Below are 15,382 nucleotides of genomic sequence, written 5' to 3'. Positions count from 1 at the left end.
ACTGTGCAATAATTTAAACACATTTCATAAACTTCATAATTCTTCCTTCTTTCATCCGCCCAGCTTGAATTGGTTCGGGATCCTATAAAATAGAACTTGCATTAATACTGGATAATTTTATATAAAAATCGTCGGCTTTAGTTTGAAAGCCACTGCACCACGACAAGGTACCGACGAGTTAGCAGTGGAATTGTGTTTTGGTGTGTTTGAATTTGAATTATTTGTGTAGTTGTGTGTTTATGCAACGCTGCTGGGTTAACCACTATACTGACATTCTGCCTGCAACAATTCTAATATAACTATATAGAGAAATGAGAACCTGTAAAAAGAAAGAGAAGAAAATCTAGTCCCTAATGTTTGGGGAATGAAACCATTTGCCACCTGCAAGAAATAGTGTTATTTGGAGCTAGGCCCTACTTAAAAGAATAACCCTAAACCCAGCATTGTTGCGCAAATTTACTTTTTTATGGAGAGCCTCTTCGTGGTAAGTCAACAAAAATACGAAGCGTAAAGGGACGAGCGAGTGACAAAAATGATACAACACACGAAGTGCAGCTATTCTCACCAACAAAAAGTTGGCCCACGCTCGAGAACTCCCCCCTAAAGCCCTAACGTGCTAGTAATAAATTCACGGTACCGTTCACCAGTACTACAATTTGTACCGTACTGGTGTTGAAGCTGGTGTTCCATCCACTCCTCTTTTTCCTCTCCATCTGCAGGACCCGGATACAATTCTACCTTTACTTCTTTCTTCCTGTATGAAAACAAGTGTTAATAATTTGAACCCACACAAATAACAAACCCTTTGCCATAAAAGGCTATATACGACTGGATATACCCAGTCAATTTTTCTGCGTTGGACAAAAACAAGTTACCCCCGAAATATTTATTATCCTAACGTAAATCCCACCTTTAAATGATTCCATTAGGTCAAAGATTCCTGATGAATACACGAGGATCCCAAAAATGTAGCACTGCTGACGTAATCAAATTTTCGGCCGCACCCAACCTGTATCTGAAACTAAATTCTAGATTGCCCTCGTCTACCCCATTAAAAGTATAGAAACTTACTATACAGATAATAAATTCAATAGAACCAAAGTACACATAAGAAACCAAACGCCAACACTGGCCGAAATACAGAGTGGCATAAAAGCCCAACAATATCAACAACAACGAATGCCAAACTCGGCAACCCGCAAAGCACATCAAAATGTGCAAAACCAAATCAAGAACAAAACATGAGCGTGCAAAAAGCTCAAAAACAAACCAGAAACACAAAACCAAATGACCAACCATACCAGCAAAACAGACTAATGACCGCCAGTTGAGATGCAAGCTTGCAACTGAAAGCCAACACAAAATTTCGAGCAAGAAACCCAATATTAAAAAGAAACAAAAATCTATCTTTCCTGGTTTAGAATGTAGATCCAAAGTTGCCTAAAACGTGTTTTTTTTTTCTCTTAGGAGGGCAAGACGCCGGAATTTAAAACACTCTGCCGAAAATGTTGATTCGACGATTTAATTATCACAAAAGCAATGAAACTCAAGATAAAAAAGAAACAAGAATCCATCTTTGTAAGTTGCGAACAAAATTTGCCTAAAACATGGTTCCTTCTTTCTCTGGAGAGCGAAAGACTATACGCCCTTTTAGGAATTCTCACACTTTGTTGAAAACGTTGATTCCAGATTTAATCATTACAGGCGCAAAAGTGTTTCTCCTAAATCTGCTGTGGTTCTAAATTCTTTCAAAAATATGCGATGTTATCCAAACGTTTTATAACTCAGACATAGCATACGACCTTTTTTAGAATACTAAATAACGGTAAATATTAGCAATATATTTCATAGGTAGTAGGTGGGGGCAGATGGGACACTTTTTCATACCTTTCTCTGGTCCCAGCATTTGCTTTTAAATAAATAACAACCAAAGAAATATAAAAACTGTATGCTCACGACTCCCATTGGCCGCTGTTAATTGTTTAAAGCACAAATAATATATTTGTATTTTTGTTTAAAAACCTTACATTTTTTCTCTGGTCTTATTTGATTGAATATTAAAACATATGTTATTTATGGTAGTACAATGGTATAGAAACCTCTTACAAACATCAATTTTGTTGTCACTTAATATCCACCCATAATACTTTGTGTTTTGGTTTGAATTTTTTACATTACCCGATGTCCGGAATGTGTGGTAGGCACTTTCACATTATGAGGATGTTTTTTATCCGTGTTCGTGTTTTGAGTCGTCTGGGCCGCTTCCACTTTTCCGAGGCCGTTTATAGTTTCCAAATATTCACCGAACATAAGCAGCAGACTCCAATAACTCATACGCAGTGACCCGCCAATGACAAGCAACAATTCGAAGCCAACTCGTCTGCCAAAGCAAATCTTTTGCCCACGACAGTTTTGTCTTCAGCTGCAAGGTTGAACAAACCGACCACACGCTGAACAAACAGTCCAACAAGCTCTCACTTTGCGGCAAAGCAAGCGGTTCAACGAACAGTGAATCTTTCCTATATAATCTACATGTTATGAATACGACCAACGGTCGAAGTTGCCGCCTTCTGGCTTCCCCAGAACGTGTAACGCGAACTGTTTTCTAGACCTTTGAATCAAGCGTATTCTCAGACCCAAGGCGCCTCTCAGTTTGGTCACATTGTTACACATATTTTGACAGATCACTTCATGGCTGGTTTGCTTTCGAATCGTGGAGATTCAAGGCTCGGAACCACAATAATACGGGTGGTTGGACCCGTGAACGTTCGGGAGGAGCAAGCCGCGATTTTACTCCAGGTCACGCGATAGTTGCGTCATAATCTAAGCACGCGACGTCCACGTCAATTACGATCTCTGAAATACATCTTTTTTCAGATTTCTTAAACGCACTCTTCACACTGCGGTTCAAGCTACCGTATTATTTTCAGCAAGTCCGCAAAAGCTTCATAAACCAAGTCACTGCCACCAGCAACGGGAAAAACAGAACTTCCGACACCTAAACGGAAACCTATCGCCAACGGTCGAGTACACGCGAAAATAAACAGCAAAAATCAGCCATTGAGAATCAATAGCGTGCTGTTTCATGCCGTCGAGTGTGTGTGAGATTACACTGATATACGCAGGCCTATTCTCACTAGTTCAAAACGAGAGCTTGGGCGAGCTATAACATTTTCCCACGTCCTGAACAATTGTACCAGTTTGATCAAATGATTGTAATCGAATTACGAATATTTATACTTCCAAAACACACGTGTCACGCTACTGGATTGAAACTGTACCTTATATGGACAACAAAAATTACCGCAAGATAACCAACATTAAATTGGACCGCTCCTAAAATACAGGTGTTTAATTTTCTTGCTCATTTTTCATTTTCGATCCCCAGTTACAACCAACTTCTTGAAGGGAAAAATACTGATATCACACAAAATATAAGGTCAAATGAACTGCATGCTATTTGTAATGATCCAAATCTGGCCTGAGTTCCAGGTTCTCGACAAGCACCTCACCCATATATAGAATTGAACACCCTGTTTGTGTAATGATTGGTAATAAACTAGAAGTGGCAGCTTCGTTTCAGAAACAAGCTGTGGGCGTTGACAATGTGGTCGACCAGCAATCAACACTTTTGAAAATATTTAGCGTTTAAAACAATTAGCGCTAAAGTTGCCATTTGTAACCCAGACAGTTGATAAAAGGCGTGGAACCACCAAATACAATTGATTTTATGCTAAAAACGTTGCCCATTTCTGTTTTCAACAAGTATTTCTGGGTGCAATAATTCACAGCATTCTCTCCTGCTGCTGTCACGGTTTAAACCTTGCTGTTGAAACTGTCAATCTTATTTCCAAGTGGCAGTAGGGTATATGAGATGAGGTTTAAATGGGGCGAGAAAACGCGCAATTCATGTGGTTGGAGGTTATGGCTGCGATGGCCTAATTGTTACAGCTCTTCACCCGAAAGCAGTTCAGGCGTGCCATCAATCAGCACCGCAAACCGACACCAGTAACTTCCTTGTCAAGGAACAGAGCAAAGGTGCCAGAACTATGCAAACAACTGTACAGTCTTGTACCAATCTATCAGATTATGCGTCTCCGGCTATCTCATATACCCTATAAGATGTATCACCAACAAGAGAAGGGAATAGGTTTCACTGTACAGCGATGGACTTGTAAAACAATCTATCGGTTTGTTACGTCATTGACCTCGGTTATGCATGAGCGAATCGGCATAGAACTGCCTTGTTGAAGTATTGATATTACATTTTTTTGCATTTTTCGTCTTTTTATTGAAAATTAAAAAGCGAAGAAAACGTAGCAGTAAAAAGACGCAATTCTAGAAAAGTATGAAGTTTGTATAGGCCCGTTCAAAAAACATGAAATGATCTATCATACTATAATATATGTCATTATGGAAGCTGATTTCCATTTTTTTTAAATGGACAGTACGGGAAAATCGCGCTTATGCTGTTAGGGGGAAAATAACATTATTTTCGGGGTTAAAAAACGAAATGTGTATTCTAGCAGTGCCCGCACTGTAAAAATAAGCGAAAACCAACGTCGCAATGACATTGTAAAATGCATAAATACGTAACCGCAATAATTGAAGAAAGTATGTAAAAGACAGCTTACTTAGAACTCGCTTGAAGACGTATAATGATTGTGCTTTAGGGGACTGCTGAAGCAGAATATTTACAATATGTAGCAGTTAAATAGGAACAGACCTATACGAGTCTGAACTTTGAATTGCACAGTGCGTAGGATGCCTGAAGGTTATTTGGAACTACGTAACTAAATGTGTTGTGTTTAACCGTTAAATAAACACCAAGAAAATAAGTATGTGGAGAAGCTCATGAAGATATTGTCTATGGTGTGTTCAGTATAAAACACCAGAATCTATGTTTATCTGTTCTAGAGGTTTGTGATACGCGTTTTGCTGTAGCGAGCCTGCAGGAGCGACCGAATACGCCTCTTGGCCGCAAGTGTACATGTTTGTCGGTGACGTCATTGGTTGTGACGTCATATTGTGCGACGTCATGGTCGAAGAATAAGGTGTTTCGTAAGAAGACGGTGCAAACTGTCCCGGTGTGGAATAGTACGACGTTGTCACAGGATTGGAAGATATATTCTGTGGGGGTACTGTGTATGGGGCGAAATTGTTTGGAGGGTGGAAGTTGTAGGGGGTGTCAGGAAAGTCCCCGGCGGACCCACCTGCAGAGGAAGTGCTTCTTGCTGAGGAGATTTCACCAATGCTTGGAGGCGCTTCATACCCGTTGCTATAGTAACCGGAAGCGGAGTGCTCCGACCAGGAGTGACGCTCATTGTATTCGGAGGAATGAGGCGGGTAGATTTGAGGAGGAAGGTGTCCGGAGCTGGAGAATGGATGTTGAGGAAAGACGGAGTCATCCGGGGTTGGAAGGTGGAAGCTTGGAGCGGATGATGACTCTGTGTCCGAAGTGGAGTAAGAGTTCTTCATTGACTCGGCATAGCTTGGTAAACGAGGTGTCTGGGGTAGGAATAGATGTTAAATTATTTGGTTACTAGGGTTAGATGTCGTAAGGTTGGTGACGCTTACCTGTGTGTAAGTATAACCGTATCTATCAGAGTTGTTTGTGACTTGTATTGCTTGTGCGAGACCATGGAAGTCGAACTTGTAAGCATATCTCTTGCCGTGAACCTTCGTCATTATGTTCTTGTCGTAGTAATATCTGCAAGTAGAAATAGATGTTGCAATTCGGAAGAAATAGTGACTAAAAACTTATTGATATTTTCTTTACACCAGAGATATCCAAGCTCCTCATGCTCTTACAGCACTATGTTGTGTAGACGCCATGTAATCTATACTGAGATATAATAACTACCTGAGTGCTCGGCTCATTTTATCATAGTTCATGTTGGGTTTGCTTTTCCTCTCTCCCCATCTACGAGCCACCTCATCCGGATCCACCATTTTAAACTCTCCACTCGTTCCCTCCCATGTAATGCAAGTTGCGTTCGCTGGATCGCTCAATAACTCGAGAAGAAACTGCCACAGTTGGATCTGACCACCGCCTAAAGAACAATTGTCGGTTAAACTTGCATTGTGTTTTGGTAATTTTTTTCGGGCAGTAGAAAAACAGTTGTTCTAACGTAATGGACTACAACAATGTTGATAACGAGGAGCCAAACTCATAATATTAGTTTCAACATCACCGTACCTTGCTTGCAAAGTCTGCTGCATAGTGGACCAAGGAGGTTGTAAGTTTCTGTGATGAAAATATTTGTTAGCTCTTACACAAATTAGCATTAACTGTAAAGTGTAAATAAGTGAACAAAAGCTTAACGCCCTTTTCGAAACCAAAGTTAGAAAAAAGTTTGAGTAAAGTACACTATATCATTACGTCATATTTACCTTCGACAGAGAGTTTTTCACCAGATGATTCCGATCCTTGGTAAATTGCTCTGTAATCTGCAAGTAATACAAAGCAATGGTTACAAAACAACACACCTAATAACTTAGAAAAACTAACAGGTGAAAACTGAAATTAAATTTGGGCAGATTTGTGTCGTTTTAGAAATTTTTGCCGAGTTACAAATGACGGTTCATGTTAAAATACGTTCGCTTTCCCGTCTACGTCTGATGTAATTCAATTTCCACGCGCACAAGCGACTACCCAACACAAGATAATTGTACACGCATGCCCCAAATGTATTGTTGTCGGCCGGTACTGTTTGCTGGCCAACAAAGTCGAAGCAGAACTTTTACTGCCCGGGTGTTTTCAATGGCGCCCCACTGAACCGTGCAGCAAGTAACGGCAAGTTTAAGTGATTCGATATAGGTCATGGTTTGGGTGAATGGCCGCGTATTAGTGGTGAGGTTATTTTGCAGCTTAATTTCATTTTTCGTACGGATTTGTTTCAAAACAATCCCACAGTGGCCTAGAAGAATCGAGTCGATACAATTGGAAGAGGTTTTAATTTTCGCAGCGCGTGGAGCGACTTAAAATCGTTTTACAACGATTTGTTGCAGTTATGTCAAATGCAGACGAACCGTGTCGAAACTAGGCGCCACTTTTACTGTTTGAACTTTTATATAATTTCAATCGAAATTATTAAGTTTACCCTTTTTGATCCAAGGTTAATTTAAACTATATAAGGAACACTAAATGAGACATAGCGACGGGTTAAATTTATAGAGTAATGTTTAGTTGTAAAAATCTTGGCAACCGGTGCATCGAGCATAAGTATATTACAGCGGTTTGGAGTGTGTTTTGGTGTAAACAATTACGTCACTTTGCAGTATGGCGAATGCGGTTATCCTTGACGCTGCATTCCTAGCCGGTTGCGTAGAGCAAAAACAAAAGCCACCGCAATTTGCCGTAACCGCGGCACCGTAACCAAAGTGTCGTGCTTTGCCTCGAATTGCAACTCCGTCGGCAGCGACCCGCGAGCCAAGCGGTCGGGATCCTAAACATAGCCGACCGCAATCCGGAGCCTTTGGGGCGGCGCACAGTTATCGTATTGTTCGAAGCGACGATGGATTAGGGGCACAGCTAAATATGACGTAATGCACTCTGAAATGCAAGCGTTGGCACAGCTCAAAGCGAAAGTGGACCCAGGTCAATTACCGCCTCGGTTTCGATTCAGATCTCTCTCCAAGTTTTGACACGTACAAGTATAATGTTGGTATAGGAACGCTTACCTTCGATGGTGAGTGGAGACGACATCGTCCCGAGTTTTTCGGATTTTATAACTGGCAGTTGGTGCAATGCGGCTAAAATAAGAAAAAGATTTTATTACGTCTCAAAAACGATAATAATTTCAGTGTCTTTGCATACCCAAAATCGCGCTGATTTCAAAAAAAGAAATTTAACAAAAATATTTTTTTTCTAGAAAATCTTTGCTAAAATGCGTTATTGTATATTTTACGTTGCTGCATTGTTTAAAAATTCTAACCCATCTCACCCTGCTTTAGAAACTTAAGGTGTTGGACAAGAACCTCGCTGTTATATCTTGTCGTGTATCTTGTCAAGTCTTCAACATTCATTCGGCATAGTTCGGTCCCAGTAACAGAGCTAAACTTGGTGAGATCAATATGATGGAGACCGTATTCATTTACCACCCATTCCAACCATGCAGTGACGTGGCATGGACTCCAAATTAAAGGGTCTGTTAAAAAATTGGGTTACTTAAAAATCGGTTGGAGTCTGTTAATTTGGGTTACTTAAGATAATAATTTGTGCTTAAAGAACTTATGATTTCGTTACGATTTTTCTCTTGCTTGTTATTCAATATGGGCGGGACCCCTTACGGTCGCGACACATTAGGGGACCTGTGCTATAGAGGGCAAGATGGCCATATTGCACCTGCGCTTAGAGTATTTTTTATGATGTTTGGTTTGAAAATTCGGGATGAACATAAATCGTCAGCAGACATTTTTTTCTTAGGTTGGGTTGTATAAATTATATATAGTCAATTTTTCTTATTGGATAAGAGCCATGTATGCGCTACATAGACTTAACCTTGAACCGTCATATTTGTGATTTTAATTAGAAAAGTGGCCTCGAAGCTGCATCCGTTTAAAACAAGTTGTAAGAAAGGTTTGGTTGCTCAGCTGTTCATAGCAGAAGTGGGATGCACCTGTTGCTGTATACATCCCAACCAATTACGTACTTCTGCCTTTTAATATTATACTATGAGTCAGCGCACTGGGTAATCGCCGCTAGCAAGTACTGTGTACAGCAAGGGGACGCGTGGGTTGCAGGTTTAATTCGGACAGTAGCAAACCTTATGTCTGTTGTCAGGTCGTGCCCCACCAGTCTCAACCCCTGTCAAATCTATCCTACGACACCTCATTGTCGTGCGTGGGCCGTTTACACAGAGATTAACGAAGGGCTTGTTGTATCTTAAGTGTTGGCAATAGAAACTTTCTATATTGGGGTGATTCGCGACGGTATTTATTAACTGTTGCAACTTTTTGCCCCACGTGCCATATTATATGAGTCGCAAACGGAACCCAATCGTCTAACTCATGCCATCAACATAATATTTGGTGCCTCCACATTTTATGACGCGTATAAGCTATTAAAATCTCACTGCGGTTTCATTTTCGAGGCCACCGCCACGTTCTAGGGTTAAATTGTTCTCGCAGCCGCAAAATAAAACAGGTATACATAATTCAAACGTTCTCACGCAACTATGTACAAGATCCGTATACACATTTGTATTTGCGAACCCCAAAATTTTATGTTTCTCGTAAAATTGGTTCGCTTTTGATCAAAAAACATTGTCAAAATGAATTAAAACGTCTTTTTAGAGTCGTGAAGGTATTATTTTGTAAATTTTCGTTGTTTGCTACCGAATGAACAATAAGATAGGGTAAAACATAAAACAACTTACTTCAACCTATATAAAAACTACTGATAATAATTATTTCTGTAAAATATTTTCACCTGCGGGCACAAGAACTCTTTTGTTCTTTTTGTTTCCTTCGGATGTTGAGAAACCATCTGTTGATGATCTCGGATCTTCTCCCGGAGTTCCGGATGCAGGAGCGGTTGGGAAAGTTGACCCGTTGCTTATTTTATTTGGATGCAGTGATCTTTGAGGAAGAGGGTGCCTAAAAACATAAAAAATGTAGTTTTATACTCTTTTTGCTGGCATCATTTGTATCATAACCAAAGAATTTCACGTTCGATGCACGGTGATGCTACCATTGTTGGCGTGTGCTTCTATTGGCTAAAATTGTTTATTGGCTAAGTTGGTATAAATTCTTACCCTGCTGCTTGTGGGTTGACTTGATCAAATCCAGCACCGTCGCATCTTTCTGTCTTCACTCCGTACATTGCATTGCACGGGTAGTTGAGTGGAGGCTGCAAAGATATGTTTTAAGATGGGATTTTTATAATGTAAAGATATTTTCATCTAAAACATAAAAATATGGTGCCTATATAGCTCTATAATAATCTTAAAGCCTGTAACTGAAGCTTTAAAACATAATCGCTTGTAGGTTTACGCAAGAATAACATTGAATATGCTTTCACTTACCGTTGCGTAATTAGTTGTAGAATCGTAAGTTTGCATCATGGGGCTGCCTGCTTGTTGTTGGCCCCAACTAGGGTAGAACTGAGCACTGTGATAATAAAAAATGTAAATTAGAACCTGTATTGCCGAATTTTTTTTGTTTTTGTTTAGAGAGAAATTATTTGGGTATAACTTACTTGTAACTTTCCATATCAGCCATTGGGTTCATGGGAAAACCAGGGGACGTGCCCATTATTGCTGGTGACGACGCTGATGACGACACTGATGACGTAGACGATAATGACGTCAGAACAGAGGGAGAGCTTGGGATGACGTTTGAGGGTGAAGGGATTTCTTTTAGCAGCAGTGACCGGGTTTCGTTGCTTGGTTTAAAAGTTGGGGAATGTTGAAAAACGTCAAAAAGTGAATTATCTTCGCAGACCAATGACAGTGCTTCCTGAAATAAAGGTAACTGTGATCTCACATAAGCAATTTACTGGTCACGCTTTATAATGTGTAAGTATACAGACAGGTGAAAAGTTAAAGTCGGTTACAATTATTAGGAGCTGAAAAGTTAATTCCGTCGCTTGACGCCACCCTTCGAAAACGTGAGGTTTGCACGAAATTTTAAAGCCGGGAACCGGAGTTGTGTTCCCCAAGCCATTTGTCATATCTATGGCGCCTTGAAGACGGCTTTGGTGATTGATACGAAAACAAGATACCCCGGGTTAAGGCTGCATTTAATTGAAAATGGTGGATTATTTTTAACGGTTGACTGCCAATATGACTACTTTGGTGCGAGAAAATTTTGGTTTTGTTTTACAGTGTTTCCTTCGTGTTTAGGACGACGCTAATCGGGACTGCGGTTTAAGGTAGCCGTACTTGGATGCGGGCTATTAACAATGCATATTCGGGGTGGCTTTACGTGCCTTTTAACTTAGAAAGGGGATTCGAGTTTGTTATGTGACGCATCGGGCGTTGTGTATGCTTGTACCGATGGAAAAGTTCTTCGTTGAGGACAGAGGCAGAACTTAAAACGTTTCGGTGGCAATCGGATAAGGGAAGGGCTGAACTGCACGATCTTCCCATTGAAAGTGATTTCTGCCGATCTTGCCAGTGATTGGGTAACACAGCACCACGTGACCCGTATAGCGTCGCCGTGGAAACGGACCGTGTCCAAGCTTGCGAGCACAGGGTGGAGGCCTAAACCACATGATAAGTGCCGACGGTCGTATTGTCGGTTTGGACGCTATTACCGCTTCACCTTATGACCTGGGATGCCGCAGCCTTATTTTAAACGCGGTTCGTCCTCGGGCGAAACTCGAAATAATAATTGGTAGCATTGAAACAACGGAAGCTCTTGCAGTTTCCCGCACGTGTGACATGGGCCATTGTCTTTCAACGGGGCTTGTTTGCACAGACAAATCAAAACACGTCAAGTTGTCACGTCGGCGGGAACAAAAGGAAGATAAAAGTTATGACGGCTCCTAACGGTAAAGGGAGAGACAGAAAGTCGGGTGAGATCATGCCGAACGCACCACCTGTACGGAAAGTGTAAACCTTTACTTTATGGTAACTTAAGCTCACTGCAGTCACACAGCGTTAATGCATTCGGGTATAACCAACAGTAAACACTGTCTCTTTTGTTAGACTAGCGAGAGCTGGTAATGTAGCCTATCGCAACACAACGCATGGCCAAATCTGTTTGGAGTGTAATTAAACAAAAGATTCAGCTAAAAACGGTGCAGCTCGCGTGGGAATCGTGTATTTTAAGTAAGTCTTTTTGGCCTTTAGGGGTCTGGTTTGGCCGTTAACCGCAGTCCAAGGTGGTCTTGCATTTTACGGTTTTAAATTACTCTTACGAGACGGGGAGTCCCCGTAAAATGGATGACGTCATCTCGTCGGGTGCGCAATGTCTCGGTCGTAAAGCGCAGGTAAGAGGTGTACGGATTCGGCTTTTGGAAGCATCACCGTATCATAGGCAATGTAAATAAGCGAGAAAGACAAAGAGTTGAAACCGAGTTTTGAAGTCCGCGAGGCCACACAGTGAGAAACGAGTACGATTGAAGCGGGATGTCTCATATCAACAAAGTGGTCAAGACACGCGAGCAGCGCACGATCCGCAGGCCACCGGAAACTGGCAAAAGTTGCCGCTGAACGCTCTCTTTAAACCGCCCCCAAAACAACCGAAGATTTGTAATTTTAAATCGATAGGTTTCCTAAACGGCAACGTCTGATGACTGTTTAGATTTAAATTTCGAAATTGGGAGATTTATCTGTTTATTTGTAACTTATGGTCTTTGGCGTCATTGCGGGTAATGCAATTCGGTAATATTAAATTTAAATCGCTGTTTGGGTTTTTTGACTCCTTCGGTGCTCCATTTCGACTGGTGGGTGTAAATGGATACCGAATTTGTAGACAAGAGTCAAGTACATGGCGGATGGCTGAATGAAGTGTTTGGTTTAATTAAAAGCTTCGATTTTTCAGCGTCCAAAACGAGGGGCAGCTAAACCAACTTCGGCGGCGATATGGCTCTCGAATTCCCGCCGAAATCGGCGAAAACACTGTTGGCGGGTATACTCGGCGGAACATCGGCAACGGACAGGTGTGATCCCACCGGGTCGTCAGTCGCGCAAGATTTGCTTTGCCGGTTTCCGGGCGCGTTGAAAATCGCGGTTAACCTTGGCGGAAACATGCGCGGGTCGCCGGAACTACAGAGGCGAGATAGAATTTGCGGTTTGCGGGGCGTGCGAGTTAACTATGATAATTTGACAACTACACCAATAACATCCGATGCATAGTAAAGACCCTGGGGTGTTTTAATGCGTGTATTGGATAGTGTGAGTTACAACTGGAAAGTGAGTGTTGTTGTTTTGGGAAAATATCTTTTTTCCGGGCGCGATGTTTGCTTTTGGTTGGCAAGTATTTGCTTAAGTATTAATTGCAACTAAAGTTGTTTGCACTGCCATAGCTGAGTGTCGGCTAATTGCGTGGCGACATTCGTGACAAGATTTTAACGCCGCTGTAAGTAGGATAACTAACGAGCGAGATTGATAGGCAGACAGCAGGCGCTTGTTGGCCGGTTACGGGCACTTTAGCAGGACAGCTTCGGGCCGGGACTGACCCTCCACGAGTAGCGATGCTCTTTCAACGTAGCTGAAACTACCAGTGTGCAAATACTGATAGATCGCTAAGTGACTTTCCCGTTGCATAGGGGATGACTGGGATAGACCGATTATTTCCGAAAATGAGCAATAGTCGCCCCTCGAGCTGTTAAACCGCAAAACTCATGAACAATTCGAAATGATTTGTTGAGTCTGGGTTAAAATCTGATAGCGTAACTTGAAAGCGTTCCTATCGCACGCGCGAGACTCTTGACGCAATATCTCGCTCTTCGCAAGCGCGGTGCAGCACAAAAACAACAGAATATAATGGGTCACGCTCAGTTGGGGTTCTTTTGAGTAGTTAACTTGACGCGTACGTCGAAATGGTATGGAGATGATGGCTCCGGTAAAGGTCCGGTGTCGATTGCAATTTTACAAGTTACTGACTATGTAACGCGTTCATCGGTCAGTTTAACACGACCTGATGCGAAACTGGAGCCAATTTTAACCTCGCCAAGAGACAGTGATGAGACCAGAACGAGGGAAATGGTACCTGCGGGTTAAAGTGCTAACCCCCTATTCAAACAAGGGGTACGCGGTAAGTACCATGTACTGCTCTGAGGTGGAAAAAGATCAGGTACTTGCGATATACGGTTGCGTTGAAATAGCGGAAGAGCAGGAAATTTTGGAAATGTTTTTCTAACGAAAATGGATCCTGATTTTTAAAACGATGAGTCCAACACCGCGTGTAGTTCGTCTGCCTTACACTGTAGTTTAATCAATTAGCGTGATATTTCGGGACAGGAAACTCGCAATAAAATGCCGGTTTCATGTCATTTTAAATTACTATAAACATAGACGAAAATAGTCACAAGGTCTATCGGCCATGTTCCATCACTCGGCAGCAGGGAATCTGCGCCAGATCCTACCGCCGTTGCGTTGCCCCACCTACACTAAATTAATCCGGGCCCGGAGCATCAAAAATAGCGACCAACGAGCCGTTAAAATGGGTCAAAAACATAGACCCTTTCGTGGGCCAAGTGCAGCTAGCGCTAAGTCTTTGGGGGCTGGGCAAATCTCCAAACGATTGATGGCTATACCGTTCAATAGTGATGTTTTTGACTGCTGTCTATTCTTTGCAAATGTATGGCTAAGTGAGCATTCGGCCGAAGATGCGGCTATTAAAAGGTTGCGGGTAGACGTTGGCAATAGCATAACACTACGCGTGAAATTAGGATATTTGTTCACGCTGCTATTTAAAATACACCGTATTTTGAGACCGAAAATCCTTTATTTCTAGTTCATTATTATGTAAAAAAAAGTTATTGGAGCCATTTTTATAACACAGATGCATTTAAAGTTTTTGTTAATATACTTATAAAATATTTTCAATTTATTTACCTTTACGTAAGCTGAGGTATCAGGTACAGTTTGCGTCATGGCGAATCGGCGGGCTCCAAAGTCCTTATTCCCGGCCGGCGGAGTTGTTTTTTCCCGATCTCCAATGGTGATCAGATTTGTCGTTTATTTAAGCAAAAAGTCCTCTCTATATGCTTGCACTTGATTTAAATTCAGATAAACTGGATTTTTCTATTGCTGCAGTTGCAGTGTATGTCTTGCGAGAGTAGGAATGAATAAGTGGGGTATGGGAACCCACGAAGCTATTTATATCGGCCTCCCATTTCATGGGTCGCGTGAAAAGAGAAACAAACCACAGGGCTGGGAAAAAAGCTCGCGGAAAAGAGAGGCCGAAGGTGCCGCGAAAAAATGAATTTGGCACGGGCGCTGATCTGTGGATGTCTTGAAATAATCCTTTTAAAACAGGCGCTTAGAAACTGAAGCGATAATCTTACCCAGCGATTTATCGAGGTTCAAATTTGACGGCTTGCGGTCGCCACGCCCGAAGTAACACTTCTAAAATTTCACGTGCACCAATTCGAGTTTGATATAACCTTTGCCAATTTTCAATGGGCAAAATCGTGCTGCTAATGGTGCGGCATTTAATCGTTTGATGCGGGAACAGATATTCAGCAGTCATACGTCATACCACTGACCCGTGCTTTATACCACTATAATGCGTCTCAATTGCTCAAAAATCCAAACATGAAACACTGTGAGGATACCGTGCAAGTTAGATTATCAATCACCAGTATAATAGGCGTTTGCCAAAAAGCTGCACGCGGGCTGCTGTTACGACTTAATCCTCACACAAGGCAGGATGCATACGATGTCAGAGTAACTTGACACTGCTTGCAGCTTTACGAAGATACTGT

The 15,382-nt window shown here is 41.8% G+C and overlaps 1 protein-coding gene across 1 annotated transcript; it reads right to left on the bottom strand.

Moving 5' to 3' along the window:
• Positions 1 to 4,266: 4,266 nt before the first annotated feature.
• Positions 4,267 to 15,099, bottom strand: LOC149729975 (uncharacterized). Its single transcript, XM_089885749.1, has 12 exons — positions 14,511 to 15,099; positions 10,202 to 10,461; positions 10,029 to 10,113; positions 9,759 to 9,853; positions 9,434 to 9,600; positions 7,947 to 8,150; positions 7,684 to 7,755; positions 6,394 to 6,450; positions 6,200 to 6,247; positions 5,864 to 6,053; positions 5,578 to 5,710; positions 4,267 to 5,508 (listed from the first exon to the last, which is right to left on the bottom strand). Exons 1-12 carry the CDS (start codon positions 14,547 to 14,549, stop codon positions 4,879 to 4,881), a joined length of 1,980 nt encoding a protein of 659 aa, XP_089741875.1. The 5' UTR covers positions 14,550 to 15,099; the 3' UTR covers positions 4,267 to 4,878.
• Between the last annotated feature and the right edge of the window lie 283 nt (positions 15,100 to 15,382).

The sequence above is a fragment of the Ciona robusta genome, chromosome 10 (assembly GCF_009617815.1).
Source record: "Ciona robusta chromosome 10, ASM961781v2".
NCBI classification, from domain to species: domain Eukaryota; kingdom Metazoa; phylum Chordata; class Ascidiacea; order Phlebobranchia; family Cionidae; genus Ciona; species Ciona robusta.
This window is presented reverse-complemented; position numbering and strand designations above follow the sequence as displayed.

Coding starts and splice junctions, on each gene's coding strand:
- LOC149729975 (XM_089885749.1), bottom strand. CDS start 14,549: ATGACGCAAACTGTACCTGATACCTCAGCTTACGTAAAG. Junction 10,114..10,201: donor GCTGATATGGAAAGTTACAA/GTAAGTTATACC, acceptor TTATTATCACAG/TGCTCAGTTCTACCCTAGTT. Junction 6,054..6,199: donor CAGCAGACTTTGCAAGCAAG/GTACGGTGATGT, acceptor ATTGTTCTTTAG/GCGGTGGTCAGATCCAACTG.